Raw genomic sequence first — 19805 nt, forward strand, 5'->3', positions numbered from 1 at the left:
GCCCATCGATGATAGACTGGACAGGAAAAATGTGGCACATATACACCATGGAATATTATGCAGCCATTAAAAACGAGGAGTTCGCGTCCTTTGTAGGGACATGGATGAACCTGGAAACCCTCATTCTCAGCAAACTGACACAAGAACACAAAATCAAACACCACATGTTCTCACTCATAGGAGGGTGTTGAACAAGGAGAACACATGGACACAGGGAGGGAAGCAATATACACAGGGGTCTGTTGGGGGGGAGGGGGGACAGCGGGGGGGTGGGGAGTTGGGGAGGGATAGCATGGGGAGAAATGCCAGATATGGGTGAGGGGGAGGGAGGCAGCAAATCACACTGCCATGAATGCACCTATGCAACAACTTTGCATGTTTTTCACATGTACCCCAAAACCTAAAATGCAATTAAAAAAAAAAAAAAAAAAGATGTAGTTCAGTTTAATGCAGCATGCAGTTATTTCACACAGTACTTCAGCTGGGAATACATGATGGATAAGAAGAGTTTTCACCATCAGAAACTTCTAGCCTAGATTCCTCCTCAATGAGTCAGTACAAAGGACAGATGTTGTACTGGTGGTGGTAACAGTCTTCGTTTGATTTCAACAGTTCACAATTGCCTAGTAGTGAAAAATAATTACTAAGTTTTAATGATGCTTTCCAGAACTTTTCCATTGCAATATTAATAACCATAGATAAAATTTGGTTTACAGTGGAACTAAAACTCAAGATGGCAATAATATAATGGCATGTTATGTTTACATTTGTTGCTTTTCTATGAGTTTTTAAAAATTTTCCTGAAGATCCTGATTTGACAATTATGTATGAAAGCTTTTTTATCCTCTCAGATTTGAAAGCATGTGGAATTAATAACATAATAGAAAAAGTATATATTATATACACATGAATTAGTACTATCAACTTAGCAAATGTTAAATAGTATTCTTAAAATTTTTTTTTAGGAAAAAGATTTATTTTGTTTCGAAACTTCTCACTAAGTAGCTTGTTTTACAAGAACATTAAGCATTTTAACTCTTTTGTATAATAGTATATCAATTGGATAAATCATCTAATAATACGAAAACATACATTGCATAACTTCTATACATAGCTTAAAGCATGTCCATCAGAAAGAACAGTAGTCTAATGTCTCCTTGTTTCAAAATGATGTGGCTTAAGTGTCTATACACTTAATGATACTATGCCAGAGAAAAGGTCAACTGTTGAAAGAACAATAGCATCAGTATGGGCAAGGTTTTTTTTAATTTTTATTTTAGGTTCCTGGATACATGTGCAGGATGTGCAGGTTTGTTACGTAAATAAACATGTGCCATGGTGGTTTGCTGTATCTATCAACCCATCAAATAGGTACTAAGCCCTGCATGCATTAGCTGTTTATCCTGATACTCTCCTTCGCTCTCCCCCGACGACAGGCCCCAGCGTGTGTTGTTCCCTTCCCTGTAAGTCAGTTTGTTTTTATGAAATGTTTGTACCAGGAGAAAATATGGAAAATGATAAATAGTATCTATCTGGATGATGGAACAAGATGCTCCCCATTTTCCATATATTATGAGCTGAAATTATATTTGAAAATGGATTGTCTGAAAATTAAAAAAGTTTTTGTTATATGGAAAGTTTAATTCCAAGAGAAGAAGTACAATTAAATTTTAAGCTAAATATTATTTAAATTAACATAATTATGTAAAATATAAATAATAGTTAATATTAGATGTAAACAAGAAATAATTTTCTACAGTAATTTTTTTCTCCTCCAATTTAAATTTTCAGCATTTTCCTAGAATAGTATTTAGTACACAGAAGAAACTCACAATGTTGAAATGGACTCTCAGATAGTGATTTTATAAGAGCATAAATGAGAAATTTTGCCAGTGTTCTGAGTAGAATGTTATAGTGGTATCAATACTGGCAGTTGTCCTATCAACTTCCCTTAATAACATTTTAGAAGGAATTTGAACACTGGCCTTCCCCTGGTAAATAGGTCTATAGTAAGCAGTATTCCTGACAAAAATTCTGTACCTGCATCTTCTGCTCTGCATTTGTGGCATTGAAATGATTTCTCGTGCTCAATCATAAGCCCTATTGTAATGGTTACTCTATCATTTGTCCGGCACAGTCACCCACACAGTTATTATATCAGCTCCTTCTTTCTAACTCTCCTCTTCTACTTCTTAACATTCATTGCTGTCTTTCCATTTTCATTGTGCCTTCTTAGGTGTACTCCTTTACCTACTTCAATCGGTCTTCCACTCCTTTCCACTCTATAAACTCTGTCCTATCAATGGTCACCATATAGCTTCACTAAGTTCATTTGCTTTACTAAGTCCAGATAGCTCCTCATTGAATCTTCTGCCATTTTTTATTTCACTGATCGTCTCTTTAAACTATCTCCTTCTCAGCCTCTGTCCTCTTCTATCTCTTCCGAATATGGCTTTTTTTTCAGAGCCCTCTTTTCTCAATGTGCTCCATACATTGGCCAGGTCATCTCGTCTGAGGTTTTAATTGATGGTCTTATGGGCTAAATTTCCTTGTACATTGAAAAAATTCATATGTTGAAGTCGTAATCCCTAGCACCTCGGACGGTAACCCTGTTTGTGGATAGAATGTTTAAAGAAATAATTAAAGTAAGGCCATTAATCCAATAGATTGGTGCCTTTTAAGAAGAGAGTTTGGACAAAGACAGGTGCAGGGGGAAGACGACGTGAAAACACAGGAAGAAGACAGTCATCTACAAGCCAGGGAGAGAGGCCTGGAACAAGGAGTTCCCTCAGAAGGAACCAACACTGCCAATAACTTGATCTCAGACTTCTAGCCAAAGTAAATTTCAGTTGTTTAAGCCATCCAGTCTGTGGTTTGGCAGCCCTAGCAAACAAATACAGATGGCCGCTCAACAGATGACTTACAAATCTACTTCTGACCCCACAATGTCTTCTACGTTTTGGATCGATATGGACTCTAGAATAGAATTGCACTGTTATCCCTATTCACAACCATCTATTGAATATTTCCATCTGTGTGTTTTACAAGAAGCTTAAACAAATATGTCAAACTTTATATAATTATCTTTACCAGACCTGCTGCTCTTCTTCTCAGTGTGTAACTATACCCAAAAATCTAAGCTTAATATCTCACAATTTTATTGAATGTACAGTGTTAATTGTGATGTTAAAACTGAAAAGGCATGATGTAGCAGTGTTAAGTGGAAATGAATGGCTTATTTCATTATCTGTGAACCGTTTATATCTATTAAACAATATTCCCTAGTTGACAGGCTGGAGAAAATCAACAACTAAAACTGAGGAAGTGAGAAATTCAGACATTTGGGAAATGTATTACCAAATGTTTTCAGGACAATCTTAGTTCATTCAGTGAAAGTAAATTAGTGTGCTTCATCTTTAAATTTAGAGACATAATGTACTAAATAAATATATAAAACACAAATACATAGTCTAAGGAATTATAATATAAGAAATACCCATCTACCCACAGATTAGGTCAGGAAATAGAACATTTTCCAGAATCTCAGAATCTTCTACCTGCTTCTCAATTATAATTCTTTCCCTTCTTTATAGAAATAATCACTCTCTTGATGTTTCCAATTACCATTTTCTTACTTGCTTTATAATTTTACCACTTACTTATACATCCTTAAACAATCAAGTTCAGTTTTGATTTTTAATTTTATGTGAATGGAAGCGCACTATGTAAATTCTTTGCATTGTGTTTCTCTCACCCAACATTGTCTGTGGGAGTCATCCATGCCTTTTCTTTCTGATGCTCTGCATTTTCACTTTGGTGTGTCAATGTAGGTATGTACTAATTTATCTTTATTTGGAGTCTCGGTTTCTTATCTGTATACAAATTGGTATCTTTCATCAGTTTTAGTTATATCCTAGCCATTATTTCTTCAAACATATTTCTCTTCTATATTCCCTCTTCATCTGGCACTCCAATCAGACATAAGTTAGACATTATTACTCTACCTTGGAGAGTCTTGACTATTGAGTTTATATTGCTCATCTCTGTTTCTATCCATGTTGTATTCTAGAAAATCTCTTTTGCTTTATCTTCCAGTTTAATAATTTTTTCTTCATCTGTATCTAAAATGTTATTAACTCCATACATAGTATTTTGAATTATAAGTATTATATTTTTTCTTTTCAGAAGTTCTACTTTACTCTTTTTCAAATCCCCTTAATCATGTTTATAGCTTCCTGCCCCTTGAAGAAATGTTCAAGTGTATCTTTATTTCAGATTCTATGGTTCATCTGCTAACATTTAAACTCTTAGCTGGCTTCCTTCTGCTCTTAGTTGATCCTGAAGCTTCTCTTTCACATTGTTATTTTTCCCTTAAATGGCATTTTATTTGAACTGCACATTGTATACTGCTTATTATCTTTAGAAAGTATATTATTTGAGAAATATTAATAGGATAAATATATATTTCATTAGAGAAGATTTAGGTTTTCTTATTCCAGGCACCTAATTACTGGTGACATTACTTTTCATTAATAAACCTTTCAATGTTTTGGAAACATCTGTGATATAAATTTGGCATGTAAATCTCTTGTGACTTCAGAGTTACAATAACTCAGATGCTTTTCTTACTACCTTGCTATGCTCAACACCAAAACTATTTTACTTTGTGCAGTGAGGGACTGTGAAAGTGTGGCATGAGTGAAATCTGGTCTACCATTCTTCTAAGAGTACCAGTCATGCATCACTTAACGACAGAGCCACTTCTGAGAAATGTGTCATTAGGCAAATCCATCTTTATGCAAACATCATAGAGTATACTTACACAAACCTATAAAGTATAGCTCACTACACATTTAGGCTATATGGAATAAGCTTTTGCTCCTAGGCTGCAAATCAATATAGCATGTTACTGTACTGCATACTATAGGCAATTGTAACACACTAGTATTTGTCTAAGCATATCTAAACATAGAAAAGGTAGAGTAAAAATATAAAATCAAAGAGTAAATATGGTATGCCAGTATAGGGTACTTACCACCATAAATGGAGCTTGCAGGACTGGAGGTTGCTCTGAGTGAGTCAAGGAGCAAGTGGTGAGTGAATGTGAAGGCCTAGGACATTATTGCACACTACTGTAGACCTTATAAACATTGCACACTTAGGTTACACTAAAAACTGTTTTACTCTAAAATTGTTGTACTTTAAAACAATTTTTTTCTTTTTTCTTTCCATTTTTATTTTTGGAGACAGGGTCCTTCTCTGTTATCCAGGCTGGAGTCACAATCACAGTTCACCACAACCTCTGCCCTTCACCTCCTGGGCCTAAGCAAGCCTCCTACCTCAGTTTCCCAAATAGCTGGGACTACAGGCATGTACCAACACACTCAGCTAATGTTTTGCATTTTTAGTAAAGATGAGGTTTCACCACGTTGCCAAGGCTGCTCACAAACTCCTGGACTCAAGCAATCATCTTTTCTAAGCTTCCCAAACTGTTGGGTTTACAAGTGTGAGCCACTGTACCCATCCTATTTTTTCCCCATAAATAACAAATTAAGCTTAGCTTACTGTAAGGTTTTAATTTATAAACTTTTTAATTTTAAACTTTTTTATTCTTTTGTAAAAATACTTAGCTTAAAACATTAACACATTTTACAGCTGTAAAAATATTTTTTCTTTAGATTCTTATTCTATAAGGTTTTGTCTATTTTTAATTTTTTTTTTTTTTACTTTTTAAACTTACTGGTTAAAAACTAAGACACAAACACAAACCATAGCCTAGGGTACTGCCTTCTGAGACACCTCCTGAAGGATCTGCCTGAAGCTGTTTCACACTTAACTTTACATATATCTAAAGTTATTATATAATATAAATAACATGTATTATACATAAAGTTATATACTTAACTTTATATATACGTCATATATTATATTTTATAATTATATAATATATATTATAAATTTTATATAATATATATTATAAATTATATATAATATATATTTCATATAAATATATTATGATTTATTACAAATTATATTTATGTAATATATATAAATTATATATAATATGTATAATATATAATTTATATATATCATAAAGTTATACACTTACGTATTAAAGTTATACACTTAACTTTGTATATATAACTATTTATATATAAATTTTATAACTTTTTATACATATAACTTTATATATATTTATATATAAAGTTATATGTATATAGTTTAGTGTATCTCTCTATATAGTATATGCATAATATATTATATACTATATATGATATATTCATAATATATAATATATGATATATGTATACTATATATTATATATGCATAATACATACTATATATTAGATATGCATAATATATATTATACAATATATATTATATAAGTGTAATATATAATATATATCATATATAAAGTTAAGTGTTATAACATATATGTTATATATTATATATAAATATATATCTATACACACACACACACATATATACATATATATATATGGAGTACACTCTAAAATAGGCCGGGTGCCATGTGGTGGCTCATGCCTGTCATCTCAGCACTTTGGGAGGCTGAGGCAGGCAAATCACTTGAGGTCAGGAGTTTGAGACCAGCCCGACCAACAAAATAAAACCCATGTCCACCAAAAATACAAAAATTAGCCAGACGTGGTGTTGCATGCCTGTAATCCCAGCTACTTGGGAGGCTGAGGCAGGAGAATCCCTTGGACCTGGAAGGTCAAGGTTACAGTGAGCTGAAATCGCACCACTGCACTCCAGCCTGGGTGACAGATCGAGACCCTGTCTCAAAAAAAAAAAAAAGAAAGAGTACATCTAAAATAATGATTAAAAGTATAGTGTAGTAAATATATTAACCAGTAATATCACATTTATTGTCAAGTCTTAGGTAATGCACATAATTCTGTGTGCTAAACTTCAATACGACTGGCAGTACAGTAGGTTTGTTTAAGCCAACAGCACCACAGGCACATGAGTTACGCATTGTGCTACAATGTTATGTCACTAGGGGACAGGAATTTTTCATCTCCATTATAATCTTATTGAACCACCATTGTAGATTCAGTCCATCATAGACCAAAACATTATGCAGCACATGACTGTAGTTATTTTGGGTTTCAGCTTTTACTGAAGAGTCAATCCGTAATTAGTATCTCCATGCTTTATGTCTTCTATTCTATATATCCCTTAAGTCCTTTGAAACCTCATCCCAGTTTCACTAGAAACAACAAACGCCTTCAAGGTAATTATTTGCATATGTATTTATTAATTTAGTAAATGAGTTTTGTTTCATAAATACTGTTCAATGCCAGCCAGACCTGAAGGGACATATTTTCCCTAGCTGCAGGGAAGAGTGTCAAATTACCTTACAGCCCTCTCCTAGAAATACCTCTGCTGAAAATGTGGCCATACCCAAGATCACTCTGCCTTCTTCAGGCATCCAGTAACTGGTCTGCGTGGGTATAAAGACATTTCTATCATTACATAACACTCTTCTTTTCCCTGATAAATTTCCTTGCTTGAGGTCTTCTCTGTCTGAAACTTTCATTAGTTAAAAGCTTGAGTAATTATTTAAAAAAAAATAACAGAGATGATGTGAATTTGGGGAACTCCAGGAAGAATTGCTTATGAGGCTTCTCAGGGTCTTGTCAGTGAGTAGAAGGTGGACAGTTTTACTTCTGGTTCTCACACTGACTTGTATCCCTTTGGTGACCCAGCCTAATGGAAATACCCATGTATTTGACTCCTGACCTTGAGATGTCATCCAATCCTTTCAAGGCTGGGGAAACTAAAGGTTAGATTCACTAGGTTAAGCAAATGTTCACAAGAAAACACAGCTTTGGTGCTCTGCTTGCATGTCTGTGTTCCGACCTCCACTTTGATTTTGGCCAGATAGTTCTATACCATCTCATCAGATCTTTGGTAATTTTAGATGTTCATTTTAATATTCTTCCCTTCCTTTTAAGCTAACCTTTTTAGGTGGACTTCTCCAAATCATTACCTTGTTACTGGAAATGAAACCAAAGTCGATTTGTTTTCGTGTTATTTTTATTAACACAAAGTCAGTTTCTCCCAGGTCCCACTAAACAAATGCTGAACATGAAGTATGAGTTTGAAAGGATGCCAAGTTACCAGCTGGTCACTGATATTCATGCTCTATACTCCAGAGACCTTCATCTTTCACTGAAGTAACTAAGCTGAATGAATAATCACCAGAATATCGGCTCCACCTACCTCTCCTTTTGCCTGTCAACAAACATAAAGCACCTAAAAGTCTTTTTAGGCTTGAGGATAAAGACAATCTGAGAAGAAAATGCGCCTCACAACAACTGTCTGTGGTAGTATTTTTATATCTTTTTGCCTATGAGGACATTGATACAAAGAGAGATTGAACTACAAAGCGGCATAACTAAGAGGAAAGCCAGGCTCAACAGCCCAGGGCCCACGTCCCTAACCCCTGTGACGTCTTTGATTCTGACACACAAAATGAAAAAAAATAAGATGAATTCTTCTGCTTGTGTAGATTCGCAAGGGAGACTTTTTTCACCAGGTTTTGATACACAGGATTCCAATTACTGATTAAAGATTTAGGTTGAATATTTCTTCTCATTTTCCATAATTTATACTTGTGCTATGAATATCTCCTTCAGTCAATGTTTCAAATTACGTGTTTTCCTTCTTCCTGTTTACATTACCTTGAAAGCATAAAAGTTATTTGAGAGAGCAATTAAATAATTTATACCTCAGTTTATATGATGACATTTAGAAAATAACACCTGGAAAATCATTTTCTTTAAAGTAATGTTATTAATCCAAAAGGAAGAGGTAAAATGCAAAATGTCAGTAGCCCGTGAATAAAGGACAGTTTATTCCTCAGTAATTGACACATACTAATTATCTTTATGGAAGACCAAAGTGTATAAAATAATTGAGAGCATTTAGTGAACAGGCAATTGAATTTACTTAAAAGCTTAACATAATATTTAGCTTATGGTATTACAACATATTGTTACCATTTATGTTTACTTTTGAAATAAACATACACCAATGAATTCTATTGTATGTGGCAAAAATTTATATTTATCTTTTAAATAAAACCCTTCTTGCTAAATACCTACTTTATTGAGAGCCAAAGATACTCCCAGCTTTACCTAAGCACAAAGACACATAAAACCGAAATGATCTCATTTATTTTATAATTTTCCACTCTAAGAATAAAGAACTGTCCAAAATTATCAGAAACATATAGATGGTTTTTAATGTTAAATTTAATTATCATATATAATTATGTGCCACATGCATTGTACTAGTTAGTAATGTTATTCATACACAGTGGACATGAAATGGATAAATAGCAAAATCCTATACTGTAGGTGGGGAAGGAAGGAGCACAGAGGAAAGTAGAGGTTGTTTGTAATGTGTGTAAGTTACATGAAAACACAATAATTCTGCACTAAAGCAGAAGAACTGTCATCCAATGATCTTCAACCTCAGTGCTGCTCTCTTCTCCCACCTCACCCCCTATAAGCAACAGAAAGTCAGAGAAAACTCACCCTCCTTCTTGTTGCACAAAACATTGCCCCACTTAGAAGGGATGATGGGTACTATCCAGAAATCAACAGCTTTAGGCAATTCACTAGAGTGAATTGTTTAAACAAAAAATCATAGATACTATCAATTGCACTGCTCTTCATACTAGCAAATGAAGCACGCCTGTAGTTAATACTATTAATAGATGTGAGTTTAATGTGTTTATTGTAGTAATTACAAACCTAAAAACCCAGATAAATCTTTGCAACTACCACTTTGGTTTCCTACTACAAAATCCTCTAGAAAAGTAGATCAGTTAAGTGACAATGGAAACACATAAGAAGGCAATGAGAAGGACATGGTGGAGGACAGAGATCATTTTTCTAGCTGTATCTAGCCATGGCTTTCACTAAAAGCATAAAAACATAATGTAATGAGTCAATATCTTGATAGTAGTTTCTTTTCAGGCTTTAAATGAATTGCTTGGCAAATTAGATTAAAACCCTTGGAACCTTGAATTTATTATTAGTGATTTCCAGGAGCAACTTCCAAAGATACAAAACGTATAGTAATGTGTGCTTTATTGGAGAAATGCATTTTTAGTGACACTGATGTCTAATATGAATTTCCTCATAAGGTGGTGACTGTGTGCAACTTGCCTGGGAATTAATTGCACAATTTCTTAATTTACACTCATCCGTCTAGAAGGTGGGTATACTACTCTTGCCATTTTACAGAAAAAAACTGGTTCTCTGGCCGTTTGTGCAACTTATTCCGGTTCACATTACTAAGTTAGTAAATGACAAATCTAGAATTTAGAGCAAGGTCCTTTTTCAATTCTATGTGTGTTCTTTCTGACTGCTTTCTTTTGCAACTGTGTCTCTTTTTTTCTGTTTTTAAAAGTGAATGCAGGTAATTAAGAAAAACTGAACAATAAAGGCAGCATTCATGGAATAAATGCAAAGCCCTTAAAATGACATTATTAAAGAATGTGTTCCATTTGAATGTACAAGTTATTTTAGGTTTCTTTTTACGCATACTTTGTCTACTGTGAATTGTATAGTCTCATCAAAGAAGTCCACATCCCAAGCTATATTAATAAATGTATATACTTTCTTTTCCTAAAAGCAGTTATTTTAGTCAAAGCAGATTTTTTTTTTTTTTTTTTTGAGATGTGTGTCACTCTATCACCAGGCTGGAGTGCAGTGGCGCCATCTTGGCACACTGCAACCTCTGCTTCCCGGGTTCAAGTGATTCTCCTTCCTCAGCCTCCTGAGTAGCTGGGACTATAGGTGTTAATTTTTGTATTTTTAGTAGAGACGAGATTTCACCATGTTAGCCAGGATGTTCTCAATCTCTTGACCTCGTGATCCGCCCGCCTCAGCATCCCAAAGTGCTGGATTACAGGTGTGAGCCACCGCACCCAGCCAAAGCAGAAATTTTTTATTGATCTGCTGTGGCAAAGATTTCCTGATTCAACACTGGTACAGATTTATGAATTTAGTGACTGCAGCAAGGATCCATCCAAACTAAGCTTATCATCAGCGAATACTCTTTTGCCTGCATGCAGCTTCCATCAGTGGTTGTCTTATTACTCTGATGTACAATCTCATCTGTGTTACATAACACAGTAGGAAATCAAAACAGTGCCAACATGAGAGAATCAGCTTGCAATTATTTTATCCACTGCACCCTCATTATAGTAAATCACATTTCTACTGGCCTTTACATATTACATAAACAAATTACACAAAAATTACATATTACAAATACAAATTAAAACAAAGTTTCCTATGAGCTGGATAACAGGCCTATATGTGAGACGTAAAACACTATTACAAAGTTTAAACATTCATAAACATGCTTTTAAAAAGTTTATTATTCCATTTAAATACAGTATTCATTTTTTTTGTTTTGTTTTTGTATTTGTCTTTGGTAAAAAAAAATGCAAATACATACAAAGTAACAATGAAAGAGATAACACTAGAAGCAAAGAGCTCTATTACGTATGAATTATTTTGTTAATTACATAACAACTTAAAGCATAGATTCCTTTAAAACACAGAAAATCTTTCATGGTTAAGAATTTGATTACCCTTAATATAAATAAATTTAAAGTTTTCATAAGTTCTGAGAATATTAAACAGACTAGTTGCCCCATCACAGGGAATTGTCTGAAATAATGAATCCTGGTCAGTGCCAAAGAATTTACCAAAAGTACTTTTCCTAAAGCAGAAATGACCTCAAATTATACATAGGTATTTGGCCCTGATACTCCTCTGGGTAAACTATGTAAACAACTTAAGTATAATTTGGAAGCCTAAGGTGGCGGATATTTTTATCCATCATAACTAAAGCTCCTTTCTCCTTCAGCAGACTGGAGTGTGAGATATTTGTCCTCATGGTCTTGGTAGGAGCTGCAGAATTCCATAATTCTGAAAAAAAGGTTTCTATCTGAATGATGTAGGATCTGCAGCATCATAAATTTAGGGAAAAGATTAATATAAGCATTAGAATTAAGCAGATCAGGAAACAATTAGCTAGTGATATGTATAAAAAATAAAAATATCACTTGAAGGACTGAACACTGTATTTACACAAATTATACAAAATTCAGGGTATCCACATTCAAAGATAGAGTTGAAAAACAACTCTATCACATCCAGGAAAGACATAGAGTTTACTCTGACAGTATGTCATGAGTTTTCATCAGTACTCTTAATGGAGTTTTCTTCTGGATTGAGTGAAGTTGTGTAAGATGCACTGTTCGCAACAAAGAGAATTCACAGACCAACAAAGGGCTTTATTAGTGCAAATTCATTTAAATATTTACAAACATACGTGATAGTGCATTTCAAAGCAATCTAAGAGAGAATATATTACATGGGAACTTGTCTTAATATTTTCATTCTTATAGAATTTCTAGAAAAATCAACAAGCAGTAGTCCTGTCTTAAGCACAGAATTTAAAATAAAGTTTACCTTCATTACAGAAAGCAAAGCAAAATATTATCGGCCTTATAAATTTTAGTATGAGTACTGAAATTAGGTACTTCATAGATTTATTTTCATTAATTAATGCACAAAAGTAACTAATTTATAAGAAATATAATAGTGTGTTTTAAACAGTTCTTTAAAATATACGTTTACTGGTAAATATTTTTACACGTATTTAAATTAAAAATTAAAAATATAACATTCCTTCATATACATATGAACTGTTTCAAAAAATGTAAGTACCCTTTTAGGTGAACATTTTTTAAATAAATATTTACAAGAGAAGAGAATAATTTTCTATCCAAAGGCAATTCTAATTTCTCTCTTATTCAGCAGATGTTCCTCTCATTTTTTCAGCTAATTCTTTTCTCATTTCAATGTGTTTTTCTAAATTTTGCACTTCATGTGGAAGATTGATGTCCCAAACAGTCAAGCAAGATTGTGTCTCTACAACATGAAAAAAACGAAATCATTTTTCAAAGATCCACCATAAAACATTCTTATTTTATTTCAGTTTGACTCGTGTATATTTAGTTAACTTAGATAAATGTATCTATAAATACAGCTATAACTAATGTACTAAATTATTACCATTTTACAAAACTATACTTGGAAAATTTTTATAATACATTATATAAACTAAATTTCAAGAAGAGTATGGACATTGATAAATTAACATTTCATATTCTAAAAGAAATAAAAGCTTTTCAAATATTGTTGAAAATTAGACATTACATAGATACAGGTAAGTTTTAAAAAATTATTCACATTTAGATTAAGGTTGAGCTAGTTTTCAATTTATAGTGATTGACACTTCTACTTCATCTGAAAATATAAATATTTAATACTTCTTATCACTTGTAATTTTGAAAATTTATGTCTAAGTTCTTTATACTATAAATTACCAATTAAAATTGCTGATTATACCATATGTAATATTTTTTACAAATTTATAAAACACATAATATGTTACCATCATTCATGTCATTTCACTGTTTGAATTACAGCATCCTATTGATTTAAATGTTACCTTTCTGGTGTTGTGTACCTTCAGTACTTTTCCAGTTGTAGCCCAAAACCAGCATGACATTTTTAAGGCTTCCTTTACAAAAACAAAATATAGAAGTTTTCTGTTAAAACTATATATTAAAATGGCCTGAAAAAAGTAAAGTTGTTCATAGGTTAAGACACAAATACCTTGGAACTGAATTCACAATTCTATTTTCTAGGTGACCCTTTACTTATATTGGCTAAAGACCAGTATTTTTAAAAAAATAACAAAATCTGTGATCCAATTCTTGCTGCAATTCTTAATTATGTGAGTCTGAGAAAACAGCTTAACCCTTCTATAAAATAGGCTTAATATTTATACATTACCCTCCCCAAAGTTACAATGTTAAATGAAGTAAATGTGTTAAAACTTCTTTGGACACAGTAAGGTACAAATATGAATATTTAGATGGACATGATGGATGGATATACTGATACTGTCACAATATCATATTTTCTTCTCAAATAATTCATTAATTTATTCAAGAAATTTGCATCAAAAGTCTTCTATGTAGGCCCTAGGCTAGGTCCTGGGAATAAAGGGGTGAAAAAAAAACACACTGACCCAAGTTTCTTGGAGTTTATATTTTAGTGAAGAGACTAGCATTTAATGAAAATAATAATAATAATGACTATGATCAAAACTATGCAAGAAAGGTGTTATGAGAGCCCAAAGCGGGAACTTTGACCAAATCAGTGTTAGCTTCTTAGAAGTTTTGACACAGGAGCTAACATTTCAAAGTGCATGAGTTAACTAAGCATAAAAAGAAATTAAGTTAACTAAGTGAAGAAATAAACAGCATGTGCAAATCCCTGAGGCAAAATAAAGCACAGTAATTACTAAGAACTGGATGTTCATCTAGAGAAGAAAGATCTGGTAGGAATGTGGTAAATGATGGAAGCTGGAGAGGTACAGTGAAGCCAGCTCACGCAGCACCTTGTAGGGTATGTTCAAATTGATCTGTATTTTACAATCAAGCCATAACCCATTGAAATTCCACTATAACTTCAGTTACAAGCAAGCTCTTTGGGTCCCAAAGTACATACAATTTAACTACAGAATGCAACAACCTTGGTAGAATAAGACTAGGATGACAACCCATCAGAGACCTACTACTCTGCTTGTGTGGGCATGTATCTTGAAAGTTCACAATCATTAAGAGCATCTTATTCTAACTCCTTCTGTGCAACTCTAACATCTATAAATGAAAAATAGGTGAAGGTGCTAGAGAAACACATGTTCCTCTTCACATACTTGCAATGAATCTATTTTCTTCACCATGCTCAAAACTTTCATTAATTATTTGCTAAAGTTGCACAGATCCTAGTTTTACTCCAGAAATTAAGCCCCATAGTGTTATTTTTGTAAACTTTATATACATATGCTATTATTATTTTCTAAATCAATTATCAAAGGAAGACAAAAATATATTTATGCAGAAAATTTATTTTATGTGCTATCATGATTTCATCATATTTAAACAGAAAAAGAAGCAAGAGATAAAGTTTGAGTAAAATGTGATTTGTCAATATTTGTAGACTGTGCAGTTCAGCATATATTACTGCAAGAATATAGATTGGTTATAGAATGAAAAACCAGTGAGATTCTCTAACAAGGGTGGAGGCTAGACTATGATTAAAATAAACATTTGCTTTATTTTCTTTGCTCAAAAAAGTGAAATATATTCCACACTTCGTATTTCCCATTTTTGCCTTAGGAACAAAGGAAAAAAGCATGAAAGACCCAAACCGAGGGTTCAGCTGCAGTAATCTACTTCTCTTGTGGGACTGAGAGCATTTACTCCCTCCATTTCTTTAATGACCCTATTCACAATTTACACCAGTCTTATGTTTCATTGTGTGAACCTCCAAGATCATCCAAATGACATTGGAAATTATAGAGGAAACATAAACATAAAATAAAGGCATATTTTATAAGACTTAGAGAATATGAAAAATATCTAAAGGAAAGAAACTTGCCTAGCTGTGCTGTCATCATGACTCTGACTGAATCACAAAAGTTGTAAATTATACGTATAACTCGACGAGTTGAAAGATCCAGGAGTAAAATATGGCCTCCTCCAGTTCCTATCCAGAGAGCAGTGTTCTTCTGAAGGCAGAGAGTTTTCACCCTCCCAGAATAAGACATTTTGTGTTTTGATTCCTTGTTTACTTTTACCATTAACTCCCTAGAACCACAAGAAAGTAAAACTCAATAATTTTACCACCAATTAAGAGATAAAATGCAATTTACATATTATAATATAAATAACATTTTAATTTATGAAAACATGACACTACACATTATGCATGATTAAAATTATACGAAGCAAATTTTGCTAAACACAGAATGTCAAAGAGCCACATTTCTTTACTTGAAGCATAAATTATCAAAGATAACAACAGCCCTTCATTTTCAAGAAATGATGAAATAAAGAAGATGGATATAATTTTTATAAATACCAAAGCTATCTAATTCAGTAAAAATAGCATACATGTACCCAGTATAAACAAACAAAAGGTTAGATTCAAAAGCTTTACATGAAGTCTCAATGTTAACAAAGGAACATAAAATTATAGTCATTCACATGTAAAAGGCATCAACACAAACCACTGGATTTTTTCCCAGAATCAAAGAATAGTCTAATTCACGACAAAAATGAAGTGTCCAGAAATAAAAGAATCCTAATCATTTTGGTACTTCAGGAAGTAAGGGGCCCTTTACCAAGGAGACCTGCTGGCCCTTCTGAACATAAACTGTGAGCCCTTCTCACAACATGGAGAAAAATTGTCAGATGAATCTAAGAAAGAAAACTTTGAAGTCTCCTTTTACAGATACAGAGAACAATCTAAAATGTTCTCTAGAGGATCATAAATCTATACGGTAAAATCAAAACAAGGTAAAAATATAAACTGGCTAGCAAATAAGCTTGGCAATGGTCCTGTTTCTCAGCACCAGCACAGAAAGACTGTGCTTGCTATAAACTTGTCACTCACAGGCTGCATCGGACGAAGCATCATGCTCTTATTCTGGGATCTTGATCCCCACTCCTCAGTTAATGGATTGGTCAGTCCAGTGCATTTCCCATATATTTGCCTATTATTTTGTTAGTTTTTTTCTTTAGAGCAGAAAATTCTGGGGTCCATAATTTAGTTATAAATAGTATATTTGACACTATGACACTACTACATTCAACAGTCAGCAGAGACTCCAGTATACTCATTTTCAATAATGTACTATTTTTCACTCAAGAACATTCTTTGGAATACCATGAAAAAACTATGCATTTTATGCTCTTATTCTTTTATTTTCCCAAAATGAAATTTAACTGATATGAAAAGATGGTGCTGAGAAGCATTAAACTTTTTTTTCCTGTATTCTTAAAATATTCTCTATTAGAGACAGAAAGGAAGAAAAATCCTTCCTCTGTGACACATGAAGTGCAAAGACAACTCTTACAGAAGAAAATAAAAAACTGAGGAATTTACCTTAAAAAGTGCACACAGTCTATGAGTTCGCAGAGTTTTTCAGTTTTCTTATCCCACACTTCCACAACAGGGCTATTTTTCTTAGCGACATAGAGGGCAGTGTCTACCACCACTGCTATGATGTTGGAATCGCTGAAAGCTGCATAAGAAAATCTACAGAGAAAAAAAAAATAGAATGTCATCGCTATTTGCTTTCTTCTTAAAGTTTATACGTATAACACAATCTTACATTAGTTCTTAATTCATGTAAGAAATTAACACTATTTTGAAAACTAAAACCATTCTGAATTGAATATATAACATGCTTTGGGACTTTACTTACTTTGGGTTACTTTATATTAATTTTTCTTGATAATAAAGATTATGACCAATGTTTACTTTGGTCTTAGTTTTAGTTCCAATTCTATGTGGCTCTTTGCAGAATTTTATACTATATCTAAATTTCTGAAGGAAATATTATACTATCTGTAACTTTTTAATGTTGTTGCAAACCTTTGTTCATAAATATTCAGAAAACTAAGTGAGCCTTTTACACCTAGAGTTATAAAATATAAAATGTTGAAATTTAGTTGCAGTGTCTTCAAATTTTAAAACAAGGGATATCTTTGCAGTTAAGCCAGCCAAATTATAGGAAAGAAGAATCCACATCATCTAAACATAAACAGAAAGTAAAATATTTGCCATTTTCCCCTTTTAAAAATAAAAATTACAAACACCTTAAAATATCTTTCTTTCAACCATTTCAGAAATAGTTGAAAAATGCTCAGAAAACTGTTAGCTTTTTACACCTAGAGTTATAAAATATAAAATGTTGAAATGAAATTTAGTTGCAGTGTCTTCAAATTTTAAAGCAAAGGATATCTTTGCAGATAAGCCAGTCAAATTAATAGGAAAGAAGAATCCATATCATACAAATATAAACAGAAAGTAAAGTATTTGCCATTTTCCCCTTTTAAACATAAAGAAAAATTGCAAACACCTTAAAATATCTTTCTTTCACCCTAAGACATCTGACATTGTACATATTTCACAAACAGATTGCTACCATGAGCCGCATCAGCATGGCAAACTCCTACTTGGCCTTTGAGGATTAACGTAAATATCAGCCTCTCTGGATTTCTTCCCTGACCTATCAAAATAGACCAACCAGTTCCTTTTCCCCACTTGTGTCACCGTTATATTATAGACCTTATTAAATATAACATCATCTTTATTAGTGCAACCCTCACATAGATTATGAGTGTCATTTCATAAGGATGAGGACAATACATTTTCTACTAGCCCTCGTCCAGTAAAGAGTTGCACAAATAAGCACCTCTGATATACCAAGCAGTCTGTTAAAGTGGGGGGATAGAAGAATGCAATGCAGTATGAATGAACAACCAGGACTAAGTAAAAATAGTCAAAATTGCAATTATTAGCAGATAGGTAACATGAAAACACCATAAGGATTTAACAATCATTAGTACATCCTACAGTAATAAGATTTTTTTTCCTTCCCCTTTTCTTTCTTTTCTGGAAGGGGAGATAAAAATATGATGTGTTGTCAGACAGCCATTACATTTTAGGTAATTCCTTCCTGGATATTTGCTGTATTTAATAGAAAATAGTTCTAATTAGGACAAAGTTTTGCACGGAATTTTCGTATTTTGTAAAATACCTTTGTGTGTTCTCTTGTTTGATCCTTAATGAAAACACATAAAATATGATATATCTCAATTTGTTGTTGTTGTTGTTATTGTTTTTTTTAGATGGAGTCTCACTCTGTTGCCTACACTAGAGTTCAGTGGCACCATCTTGGCTTACTGCAATCTCTGCCTTTTGGGTTCAAGTGATTCTCCTGCCTCAGGCTCCTGAGTAGCTGGGACTACAGGCGTATGACACCATGCCTGGCTAATTTTTGTATTTTTAGGAGAGACAGAGTTTTATCATATTGGCCAGGTTGGTCTCCAACTCCTGAGCTTGCGATCTGCCCCTCTCGACTGCCCAAAGTGCTGGGATTACAGGCATGAGCCACTGCACCTGGCCATCTCAATGTTTTTAAATATGTACAAATGGTAAATAATTAGCTCAAAGTCCCATGAATAATATCATGCTTGCCGACCTAGGGCTAAAAACATGTGGCAGACCTAGAACTCCAAAACACCTGTGGAATCTTCTGGCTTCGAAGGCAGTCATCTTTCATTACCTAGTATGTCTCTGTCAGTGTGCATTGATGACAATGAGGGTACTGATGATGAAGCAACCCCTGATTAGTGATGTGATGTCTGTTTCATGAGGAGACCAAGGCAACAGGAGATACTTGTTCAGAAAAGAGCAAATATTTATATCTACGTGTTCATGCAATTTGGTCCCAATTTCTTTTGGGAGATGAACATCTTTGAGAGCCTGATCTTTATGGATGGTCTCTAGTAAAGTGTCCACGCTCCAAATCTTAGACGGCACTTTAAGGGGTTAATTGATATCCATGATCCCATAAAATGTGCTATGAAATAAAAAAAATAATTGGAGGCCATTTCTTTTTAAAGGTTTTCTGGCTTGTATAATTAGGTTAAAGTGGAAATTATAGCGAGAGGAGCAATGACTGAAAAACTACCTATCGATTACTATGCTCACTTCCTGGTTATGAGTTCAACTGTATTCCAAGCCTCAGCATCACACACTATACCTCTGAAACAAACCTGCACATGTACCCCTGGAATCTAAAATCAAAGTTGAAAACAA

At 33.4% G+C, this 19805-nt stretch overlaps 1 protein-coding gene across 1 annotated transcript in view; it reads right to left on the bottom strand.

Annotated features, from left to right (window-relative positions):
* Nucleotides 1–11209: 11209 nt before the first annotated feature.
* LRRK2 (leucine rich repeat kinase 2) overlaps nucleotides 11210–19805 on the bottom strand; it is a 147521-nt gene continuing 138925 nt past the window's right edge. Inside the window, exons 48-51 of the mRNA XM_021673776.2 lie at nucleotides 17082–17234; nucleotides 15573–15781; nucleotides 13573–13644; nucleotides 11210–12989 (exon numbers count right to left, since the gene is read on the bottom strand). Of these exons, the coding sequence (XP_021529451.2) occupies nucleotides 12868–12989; nucleotides 13573–13644; nucleotides 15573–15781; nucleotides 17082–17234 (556 nt within the window). The 3' untranslated portion in view covers nucleotides 11210–12867. The remainder of the gene's footprint in view (nucleotides 12990–13572; nucleotides 13645–15572; nucleotides 15782–17081; nucleotides 17235–19805) is intronic.

The sequence above is a fragment of the Aotus nancymaae genome, unplaced genomic scaffold (genome assembly GCF_030222135.1).
Source record: "Aotus nancymaae isolate 86718 unplaced genomic scaffold, 86718_ANA_hifiasm-v0.15.2.pri h1tg000092l, whole genome shotgun sequence".
In the NCBI taxonomy this organism is placed as follows: Eukaryota; Metazoa; Chordata; class Mammalia; order Primates; family Aotidae; genus Aotus; species Aotus nancymaae.